General features: G+C 35.5%; 1 protein-coding gene across 1 annotated transcript in view; it reads left to right on the forward strand.

Annotated features, from left to right (window-relative positions):
* CACNA1D (calcium voltage-gated channel subunit alpha1 D) overlaps positions 1 to 12,152 on the forward strand; it is a 164,670-nt gene that overhangs the window by 114,869 nt on the left and 37,649 nt on the right. The window contains 8 exon segments of the mRNA XM_030458637.1: positions 342 to 449; positions 619 to 671; positions 928 to 1,074; positions 1,212 to 1,413; positions 2,331 to 2,489; positions 3,772 to 3,882; positions 6,876 to 6,905; positions 9,398 to 9,481. Of these exon segments, the coding sequence (XP_030314497.1) occupies positions 342 to 449; positions 619 to 671; positions 928 to 1,074; positions 1,212 to 1,413; positions 2,331 to 2,489; positions 3,772 to 3,882; positions 6,876 to 6,905; positions 9,398 to 9,481 (894 nt within the window).

Below are 12,152 nucleotides of genomic sequence, written 5' to 3' on the forward strand. Positions count from 1 at the left end.
CTGCTCACAATTACAGCAGTTTATATGTGGGGGAGAATCACTGCCTTAGAGAGAAGGTGTTCACTATAATACTTGCTCTGGACCAATATATATCAGAGCAATATTTTAATTGTTTTTCCAGTTTTTAGTCAGATCATGTTGACGGAACTGTCAACAGACTTATAAACAAGTTTAGAAAACAAGTTTAATTATGAAAGTAATTATGAAAGTAATACTGACAACACAAAGTAAGTTATTTTTAAAGTAATCTGAGTGTGGTAAAGTAGATTTTTCCAGTATGTATTCTGTGGTACTAAGGTAGCAACTTGTATTAAAATATTGTTCCTTTTCCTTCTTTCCAGCATGTTGTTCAATGTGTTTTTGTGGCTATCAGAACCATTGGTAATATCATGATTGTTACAACTCTGCTGCAGTTCATGTTTGCCTGTATTGGAGTGCAGCTGTTCAAGGTAAGCAGACACACCCAAAATCTTCACTGCATCAAAAAAAGCAAAGCAGAATATAATTCCTCATGGGTTCTGCTGGAACTGGGCTGATCCTGTTCTGAACCAATGAAAGTATAAATGTCTTTATTTTGCATTCTCTGCCCTTTGTCATTGCTTTTTGTTTTATGTGTAGGGAAAATTCTACAGGTGCACTGATGAGGCAAAGCAGAATCCTGAGGAATGCCGGTGAGAACACCTTTGATCTAAGAATGTGACATATGATATTCCAAATAATATCATACTTGATAACAGACATGTGTCAGGCGATGTAGGTTTGTATAAATTTGAATTATCATCTTAAAGCCACCAGAAGGTACAGGTTTGCAATAAAACAATCTTAGGGGGGGATTGAAATAACCAGATTTGAGTAGAGCATTGAGTAACTCTGACACTAATTTACTATTTCACTAATGACTATTTCATTAATGTTGCTTGTCCACAGAGGGATCTACATCGTTTATAAAGATGGAGATGTTGATAACCCAATGGTCAAGGAGAGGGTCTGGCAAAACAGTGATTTCAACTTTGATAACGTTCTGTCTGCTATGATGGCCCTGTTTACAGTATCCACTTTTGAAGGCTGGCCAGCGTGAGTGAATTCTCCCTTTTCATAGCATTCCATTTCAGCAGACCTCTTCTCAAATCTGTCCCCTCAGCCTGCATATTTTACTCTTTTTTTCCTCATTTCAATACTAATGAAGATAAATTTCTTTTTTTTTTTTTCAGGCTACTATACAAAGCCATTGATTCAAATGGTGAAAATATGGGACCTGTATACAACTACAGAGTGGAGATCTCCATTTTTTTCATCATCTACATCATCATTATTGCTTTCTTTATGATGAACATATTTGTTGGTTTTGTGATTGTTACATTCCAAGAACAGGGGGAACAAGAGTATAAGAACTGTGAGCTGGACAAAAATCAGGTAAGATAAATAATGAACTCTGAAAGTATCCCTTATTACTTACACTTTCAGCATTTCCTTTCTGCTTTGGGTCAGAAGAGGGCACCAAACACATATTTTAGTGAAAAACATGGAATTAATAAATACTGTTAACTGGTATTCAGGTCATTCTATGTTCCTCTTTCTGAAAAGCCAATATACCAGTCTTTTTGTTCTGAAAGGTGTTACATTAAGCATAGGAGCTTCTTAGTGTCTCACTTGGTGTCACATTAAGAAGTCTACAGTACTTGCCAGCTTATGCATAGGCAGAGGTTTTACAACAGAGCCAGCATTCATTCTGCACTTTGTGCCCCCTCAGACATCTTTTATAAGCATTCTTCAAAAGACAAGTGGAGGGCTCAGCCTACATGGAGGTTTCAGGCATTACTAGAGTAGAATCCAAATCCATAGTGTTCCTACATTTGTGATGTGATTTTTCTGGGCAATTGAGCTGTTAGGAATAACAGTGTTTATTTCTCTGACTCTAAGGTTTTATGCTTTACAGTTGCACTGATGGTTGAAAACTTAGTAAATAGAAAGCACAACTTATAGATATATAGTACTCATGTTACTAATAGTAATGCTATATCCCGTATGTATACATACATATAGTTTAAGACATACAACTATATAAATATGAAACACTTCAGAATTTCCAGAAGCATTGTTTGGTTCTTTGTGTGTGGCTGAGTAGTGTATATGATGAGATACAGCTGTAAATAACCCAATAAGGATTGTTAAGCTAATTGATTATTTTTTTAACACTTATAAGTAACTTTATATCAAGTAGTTAAATTGCCTATTTTTAAGACACGTGCGTTGATTTGCACTTATTCTATTATCACTTGATTAAATGGCTGGGTATAGCCTCACAATTTTTGTTGTATTTGCTTTTACAGCGTCAGTGTGTTGAATATGCCTTGAAGGCACGTCCTCTGCGTAGATATATTCCAAAAAACCCTTACCAGTACAAGTTCTGGTATGTGGTGAATTCTACAGGATTTGAATACATCATGTTTGTCCTCATCATGCTGAACACTCTTTGCTTGGCTATGCAGGTAAGAAAACCAGAAGCACTTTTGAAGCCGTTGGCAGAAACTGCAGGAAAGGATATAGGTGATATAATTTATTTATGGCAACCTGAGTTTTTTTATTAAGTGAAATTTTTAGAGAGTCACTTCTGATCATAGTACCCTTATGGGACATATGCTAGTCTGTTCATCAGTTCCGTGAAGTAAAATTGTTTAAAACAGCTTGATGTGGATAAAGATTTTTAACTAATCAAGCTATTTGAGCTTTATTTTATACATTCAGTGTAATTTACTTCATATTATATATGTGTATTCCCAAGATTATCTGTATGCAAAAAATATCTGAAAAGCCAGTTTTGTTAACAAATGTTTCAGCCCCTTAAATTCTTTTGTCTAATGTAGTGTTTTATGCAGTCTCTTTAAGCATTATTTCACCTCTGTCAAGTTTTTGTACTTGTTCTGTGTTCATTCTGGGTATTTACTGCTCCACGTTTGGTTGGGTTGGACAAAAAAAAAATCCAAGTTTCCTTCTAACCAAAAGCATTCTATGATTTTCTATCATCTGTGTCCGTATCTTCTTCAGAAGTTTAAAAACATAATATATGGAGCAATTTGAGTTTTGAGTGTTAATGCAAAACTCAAGGAAACATGTTTTCATATAGTAGCTGTCTGTCTATATACATCTCTCTGTGCTGTTGCATTTTTTAATTATTTCTACATTATGCATTCGGTTCTTTGCCACCTGCTTCTCATATCTGTTTTCTCAAGTTGTCTCTTTTTGTCCCCTAGTACTTCAGATTTTGATAAGAAAAAGAATGGTTCATAGTCAGCTTAAAGAACCATTCTACTTTTTTCAGTATCTTGCATAAACTGTCTGTCTTCTTAAAAATTTTGCTCCTATACAACACACATCATTCTGTCACTAACATACTGCAGGCTTTCTAAGCAGGTGTGACACAAGGTTGTCATTTTGAAACCTACCATATAACAACTGGGAAATTGCTGGCATCTAATACTCCCTTTCTGAGGGAGCAGTTTTCCTCTCAAAACTCTCTCTCAGGAGACTCCCTGAGGATGCAGAGGAATGACAGTTTTGTTCCACTGAGTACCTAAACAGAACAGATTTAAACAACTCCATTCTTGACCAGAGATATTCAGCTAGTCTTGTATGTATATAGGTGTGGATCATAAACCCTACTAGAAAGTATTTTCCTGAACTGCATTTTTGCCAACTTTACCTTAGGGTGGTTTACTTTCACTTAATATTTCTGAGCCTTTCCTTTTAAAATACTGTGTTTTTCATTCACAGCACTATGGACAGTCTAAGCTTTTTAATGATGCCATGGACATAATGAATATGGTTTTCACTGGAGTGTTCACTGTTGAAATGGTTTTGAAGCTGATTGCATTCAAACCCAAGGTAAGTTTTAGATATGATTAAATTAGGTCATCCCCACAGGAGTTGAGTTTAATGTAAGTTTCACATGAGCTTTGTATTATTCAAAAACCAAAAAGAGCCAATGTTCCTCACACTTATCTGTCACTGAAATCATAATAGGAATGTTAATCTGGTAATATGTAACTCCAGGAAATGAAATGCAGATATCAGAAAAAATATTATAGGATTGTTTATGAGATCTGGAATATTTTGAGTTAATGAAAATGTCTCTATGCAAATCAGATAAATTATTTCCTGTTACAAGCATTACCACTTCTCTTATTCATGGGACTACATTCCTAACTACAATAAATTATGCTCAAGTAAAGATCTATATGTTATTTCATATTCCCTATTCTAAAATGCAAAATTATTTCTTCATAAAATATAGCTAAGTACTATAAACATATAATTTGCATATTCAATAGCCTTTTTAGACTTCTATGCTTTCAGTTATGCATAAAAAATATTTGTAGAGGGCTGCACACTAGTAGCCAATTGCTTGCCTTAAAGGAACACTGTCAAAATGAATAACTGCAGACAATTTTTCAGAAGTAGGCTTGTAAGAGAAACTGATAACTACAATTTTTTATAAAAATAAATCAGACTGTGACAGTTAATTCAGTCTTTTCCTTCAGCTCTCATACTGCATTTATGACAGTGCAAAAGTTAATAATGAAAAGCTAAACAGTTTTGTTTTCTGGGCAGTGAAATAAATGTTTTTATGCTGGGTTTATATCTATGTAAATAAGTGTGGTCACTCACAATGGATGGAATTTGAAAAAAGCCACACATGCCACTTGAAGTTTACTGTTCTCAGCCTTTGGCTGGTATTTTTAATTTTCTATGGCCCTTCTCGTCAAGTAATCAGGATATCTGAATCACTAATTGGCTGTGAACTGTGCCCTTGGTGTTAAGTAAAGAACTGGATGTCTGTAGGCTCTCTGGGCGATCTTATTCTCGCTTTAAAGAAGGCAGCTCTTACTGCAGCGCAGTCATTAGGGCTGCCCAGAGCTCTCTGTGGAGCAGATGCATAACTAGTTTCCAGCTTTTCAAAACTATTTGTTCAGTTTGCATTTAATCATGAGCTTGGCTGTGAAGCCTGAGCTGTTGGATTTAAAGCTAGCTTGTATTTGCCTGCAGAAGTAAACAAATTAGACATCACTTGAGGTCTGGTGTTGAGATGTGAAGTGTGGAGTTCTGGCTGAATGCTTACCCACTCTCCCGTAGTCTTGCTCTGCACTGTCCAGTCCATTGTACATTTCTAATGAATTTATTTGTATTTTTGTGTCACCTATATTATTTAAATGCTAAGGATTTCACATTAAAAATAGCACAATATCAGGCCCCAGAGGAGATAGCTCAGATATGTGGACCACAGTGTCATGAGTATGCCGATTGTGTTTCCTGATTTGTATTTCTTGTTCTATATCCTTGTTCACACTGAAGTTTCAGAAGACTTTGCTGCATTTTATCATCTGCTCTTTCAAAGAAGATTGTGAATCCTTGTATGGTTCTCCATGCACTTGTGACTGTAGCCAGAAATAGCAGCTAATGCAAAATAGAGTGGTCTGATCCTGAGTGTATAAATCACAGTGCTCCATTCGTATTATGGCCTTCCTACTTGTTATCAAATGCAGTGTCTAAATAGTGGTCTCTAAGACTTTGTACATTTGAGATTTGACTCCATTGCACCATGCTTTCTTTCTGGATGCTTTTACTGTGAGAGATTTTGAAGGGCAAACACTGTCAGTGAAATTCCTCACTTCCTGAATTTCATTCCTCATTAAATGCAGAACAAGTTAGACTTGTTAATTAGCAGGACAAGGTTTAATGGCCATGGTATTAATCAGACTTTTGGATGAGGTTAATAAGTGTAAGGTAGCTAAATATCTTTAAGGTTGTTCCTGTTATTCTTTGAAGATTGTAACTTTAAAAATTGCCAGATACTCTTTGGCGAAACATTTACTGGCAGCATATATTACACAGTTCATTTAATATTTATAAAGCAGCCAGCAGTCTTAAGCAGAATGTAAAAGACTCTTAGTAATCCTAATTTTAAACTAGGTCCATGCTTAAAACAACAACAAAATGCTTTAACTAAGTTTAAGATTTAAAAATAGTAGGAACAATCTGAAACCCAACTTCTTTCTTTAGGGTCTGTGAGGAGAGACTGATTCGTTTCCTCTATGTTTGTGTCACTGGTGGGTTTCTTAGTCTAGTCTAGCAGACTGGACAGTTTTATTCATTAGTTCTGTGAATTTTAAATATTATTTCAAAGATGCCCAACAATGCTAAATAAAAACTCCATTACCCACTCCATAAAAAGAAGACTAGACAAAAACATATTAGGTTTTACCTCATCTGCTTGTCAGTGTCCTGTTAATATGCTGACAAAAATCCTGTGAAAACTGTGATCTTCTGGTTTCCCAGGCTATGCAAATTTAAGGCTACTACAAATGCTTGATGCTTTTAATGTGATATTGTACTCTTTCGAATGAAGATATTGCAGACTGCCTTCCAGCTCTGAAACAGATAAAATTTGGATAAGTGGTGCTGTGTGTCTGGCACACTTCTTGACTGGGAGATTGGAACATACAGTACATTACAGAATTAGGTCCAACATTCTTCAACAGAAAACTAAAAGGACCAAAATATTTGTGTCATGGATCTATAGAAACATATTTTGGTTTCAGTTGCCTATACTTACATATTCCCCAGGATTTGTGATTTTGTCCTTCAACATTTCTCAATAAAAAAATTTTTCAAAATGTAAGTTAAAAGAGCAGGGTTTTGTTCTTCACATTGTTCTTCACATTTGCTAAAATCTGATACCTGTTATGGTTTAGTACAGTACAAAACAAAATACAGCTATGAAGCCTAAAATAATACATCAACACATACTGTATGTGCAGCTTCATGATAGCTAGCTCTTACCTAAACTTGTAATGATTTTCCATGTCGTTTTACATCAGATTTTTGTAAGGAAAAAGGAAAGATGGCTAGTAAGTGAATTGATCTTGGGTCATTGCAGTGGTGAAAACAACTTATTTGCATGATGTTTATTTGCTGTGACTTGTCCATTCCTCCCTTTTCCAAAACCATCTTTATTTTCTCTTAGTTTTTTCTTTTTGTTTACTTGTATGCTTTTGCTTTATATATTATTTTGAACAATATTTGTCTATACTGATGGAAAAGGTTTCATAAAATAGATGTGTAAAGTATTTCAGTTGTTTTGAATCAAAACATCAATTTATTTCAGTGCCTTATACTATAACATATCTAGTAAAGTAACTAGAGATGAAATTAGCCTTTATTTGGAGAATCTTTCTTGGTTCCTATTGTAAAGGGAGATGAATAGCACAGCTCAGGATGGTGCTGATTATCCATTTGCTGTTTGCAAATAGTATCTTATTTTAAGTTTAGATATAAATATTGCTATTTTAAAACCAAGAAAGATACTACTTTTAAGTAAGAGAAGTAAGGAAGATCAGGAAGACTATTATTGGAGTAGCTCCTGTTCTTCAGTTGGCAGCTGCTGGTCTCTTTAGGATTATAAATTGCAGCACTGCTGAGGTGGTTCAGTGTGATGCTTAGTACAAACTTTGGGAATGGCTTTGGGAATTCATTCTTGTGAGGCAGGATGAGCAGGAAAGGAGCAACAGGGTATTGTGCAGGAGGTCTCAGAAATGGATGTGATTGTTCAGGAGGCCAACTCCAGGAACACTGGCTTTTGCCCCAAACCTGTGACACAAAGGGCTGTAGTTATACTCTGGTCTATTTAACTCTTACAGCCCCTTCCTTAAGTGAGGGAATGACAATAGGAGTTTGTATTTGAAGAGACCTAAAAACGAGTAGCATCAAAACCATAATGAGGCTGTCCTGACTGCTCAGTGCTTACTCTCCTAAAATATACTGTAGATGCTGCAGAGCTGTTTTCTTCCGTAGCAGCTCTCATGTCATCACCAGAAACAAATCTTTATGTGAAATTAGCTTTTTTTCCAAGTAGTAATGCACTTGAGTGTAACCTTTACACCATCAATTGGTAGAAATTCTGTCAGATTAAAATCTTGAGAAAAATGTTGTCCAATTTGGAAAAAAATTGTATTTGTTTTTGCTTTTCTGTGTTAACAACACATGTAACAACATAAACTACTCAACTAAACATTATCTTGTAGCAAACAGTGTAATAATCAGTGTAATTAGACATAAGGCTAGATTAGCACACTTGTAATTTTAAACTTTTTGCTAGATTTATTTTTCAGAGCTAGTATCTGGCAAGTTAGTATTTTTAAATTAATTACTGGGAAAGCAGAATGTGGTAGGCAGAACGTACATTTCAGCCTTTGTCATTTAATGCACAACCCTTAGTCATGGGAGGCTGATCAGTTTTTACATCCACATGGGTGTATTAATTATCCCAGTTCTGAATTTCTGTAATAACAAAATCCACATATTGCAGAAAACCTACAAATCTTGTCTAAATTTGCTTTGTAAGAGAGTAATGCATCTTGATTTGTTGCCAGTGACAGACTGAGCCTAGAACTTACCTCAAGGTTTCTTCTGAAATTTTTTTGAAGAAAATTTTGCTCAAACATGCAGTTTTGATGCCAATAGACAGCTAATTGCATGATAGGACTTTATAACCATTTGCAGCAGTGTGCCAGTAGCATACACATGGGGTGTGTATTTAAAGCCAAAAAATGTCAGAGGGGTGACTAAATAGTCCATGAAAATGAATTTTCAGACATTGGACCGGCTATGTTAAAAGCATTAAGGAATTGTTGAAGTCACCATGGTTCCCAGCACTGACTTCCTTGGTTACAGAATTAGGCCCTGGCTACAAATGTAGTGTGAGTTCCTGTATTAAGCCAAACTTAACAGACAACTGAGTCAGTTCTCAAGTATGTATGCAATATATATTAATATATATTAATAGATTAATAATTGTGTATGATTAACCCGTGATGAGTTTTGATTCTTTGAATAATTTTACTAGTCACTTAGATAGGACCATCATTAGGTCATCCATGTTAAGGGGGTTTCAATTGGCTTGGACTTGAAATGTTAAAGGAGTTTTGTCAGGCTTGTTAGTATATACATATTTAGTATTAACAATGTAGTGTATACATTGTTAGTGTATACATTTTAGAATTTTTCAGCCTTGCTAGAAGTCCAAAATTAGTTTTGGATGAAGGCTTGCTTGCCAACCCTCTGCTTATAGGATGGCGTATTAAGCATGTGTACTGCGTGTGCGTGCGTGTGTCCGTGTGTGTGTCTGTACATGTATATATATGAACTATATATATACACACACATGCACATATATGTTGCTTTTCCTTCAGTAGGCAATATTGTTTGGTTTGTTTTGTTTTTCTCATTAGACCACAGGTTTTGTTTAACTAATTTCTGTTTATGCAAAACTAAACAGAAGTATGCAAATATTTGACATTTCATGTGTAATCACAAACGTTTGCACCCTGCCTGCTCTGTTCAGGGCTATTTTAGTGATGCCTGGAATACGTTTGACTCCCTCATCGTTATTGGCAGCATAGTAGACGTCGTTCTCAGTGAAGCTGATGTGAGTATACCCCAGCTTACTTTCCCCGGTCCCTACTTCTCTTTCTCTGTCTCCCCACTATTTCCATCATCTGGACAAGTCACAGATTTTGATCTGATGTTTCTAAAGTTTGAGTACAGACCAGTCATAGGTCGATTATGTTGATTTGGGAAATAGCCTTTTTTTTCTACCAATATTTTTTAGCTATGGAAGGGAAAGATTAGATTGTATAGTGGTACATCAGAGAAGTCTAGACTGTTTCTGTGTTATAACGCTGTCCTTTTCTTCTCTTTTTCTGTTTGTGTTTTTTTCTTGCTCTCTTTCTGCTGAATGCTTGTCCTAACAGCACTATTTCACTGATGCATGGAACACTTTTGATGCCTTAATTGTTGTTGGTAGCGTCGTTGATATTGCTATAACAGAAGTTAATGTAAGTAGCAACTGTTAATACACTAAAAAGTAATTGCTGTCATCAAAAAGTACATAAAATGTAAAGTCTTTCCCTCAAGATACGTTTTTAGAACAGTGTGCTTTATACTGGAATCAAAGACCAAAACATTCGTATAGATGTTTGTAAAAGCTGTTACTATAAATCTATATACCTGTATAGCTGCACATGTGCACAGCGTAGTGAGGAAATGAGGATTATGTTTTTCTATAGATGTATAGAAAATATTTAAAACATTTTATGTATTAAAAATGAGCCTCTCTTACTGTTTTACTTGAGGTCCAGTGATTTTGCAAGCAGTAGGACCAAGATGATTAACAATTGTGTAAGTTATTTCAGTGGCTCAGTTTAACAAATTTCTTTTTTCTTCTGTGGGAGGTTTGTTTTTTTAGAGCAATGTCAGTATTCATATGTCAAGGTAGCAAAAAAAAGGGTACATAGAGACAGTAAAGGCTTTCCATGCTGTGGAAAATAGAATATTTTCCCTTCTCCTTTTGTTTTTCCCATCGTAAAGTAAATGCTTTGAAATTTGAATTACTCTTAAACTACTTGGAAAACTCCACCTCCTACCAAAAGTTTGACTGATGGCCATAACACATACAGGTGTGTTTGGGCAATAGAAAGATCCTTTCCAAGACAAAAATAGGCAAATACTGATTTTTATCTGTTTTCTATCTGACTTGCTGTTTTTAAGAAAGAAAGTTGTACCATAGAAAATGATAAGTCACAGATAAGAATCTATCTGCAGTAGATATGCAAGTTCTTCCCATACTTACATGTTTTTTTGTTTAACCAGTCAAAATAAAATTTCAGAGAAAAAGGTCCTCTTCATTCTAATGTTTCTTGAGATCTCAGACAGGGAGAGATTGAAAGTGAGACTTGGGATCCAGCCACTACCAATGCTCAGGAAGCACCCAGGCTCAGTAGGTGAGGTTGGAGTATTCCACCTGCTGAAAGTCCCAGTCCAGTTGATCATTCTGAAAACTGAGGAGCATTCATAGTGGTACTGGTGTAGATGAGCATAATATCTGAGAAGTATAAAACCAAAAGCAACTTAAGTTAACTTTCCCTGATAACTGCAACATGTGCTTGATTCTGAAGATACTGAAAATAGCTCAGTTGTGCTTTAGTGAGTGTAGAGGATGTCCCTGTATTTAACACTGGGGGCAGTGTTAATTTGACAGCATTGCTTATAACTGATCATTGCTGAGCTTTCAGAAGCTGTGAAGAACACTCTAATTTTAGTAATTCACACAGATGTCTTGAAAATATTCTGGAGATACTTTTCTTCAGGAAAAGCACACAACACAGTCAACAACCAATACTATCCCTTCTTAGTTTCCATGCTATACTCACCAGAGGAAAAGGGCTCATCCTTGCTGTCTGCTAGTACTGCACAGCAGGCTGTTTGTGTACTAAGTCTTGTCTGTTTCTGGTCTTTTCCACTTTTTTGTGCTTTGCTTCTTGTGCAAGTAATTAATGTATCACAGTTTCAGTATGTTTCTGGACTTGATTTCCCATTTTCAACAGGAAACAGTGAATGCTGCAGAATGTCTGGGGAAATGTCTTAGATTTTTATTATTTTTATTGTTTTCAGTCTCCTGAATTGGACATACTTTCAGTAATTTTGCTTAAATTCCTATAATAAAAATTCAGTATTTTAGAATCTCCTTCTTCATATTCTTTTGGCATTTTGACTTATGCCATTCCACCTGCATTTTTTGTCTAACGCTGACAGTGATCCTGGGAAATGTACAGCTTTGCTAGCAAGACTTTTTTTCTCTGGCATTTCAAGCACAATTGAAATGGAATCTGTGAAAATTCCCACTATAGAAACTTCTTAAACTGGGGAAGCTCATCTTTGCTTGAGAGAGGACCTTAACCAGGGTGAATTGCTAGCACTAATGTAAAACCAGATCTTTGTGCAGTTGTAACTGCTCGAGTAAAGCCATCTTAAGTGATAAATGCAAAAGAAGGCTTGAAAGAATGTGAATACCTAAAATAATGTATGCAAAAGGAAATAAACATTCTTATATATTTGTGTATGAAATTGCCTCATGCTGTGGGCACAATTCAGCATCATTCTGATAGTCCAGCTCTGTACATTTAGATTAATTCCAAAAGCCAGCAGGTTCTTCTAGTATATAACATGTTTGATTCAACTCATTTTTTTTCAAGACAGTGTGTTGGACTATCTAGTTACATATCACCTTGATTTTAGTACTAAATTCTGGAAATAAAATG

This window comes from Calypte anna, chromosome 12 (assembly GCF_003957555.1).
Source record: "Calypte anna isolate BGI_N300 chromosome 12, bCalAnn1_v1.p, whole genome shotgun sequence".
Lineage (NCBI taxonomy): Eukaryota > Metazoa > Chordata > Aves > Apodiformes > Trochilidae > Calypte > Calypte anna.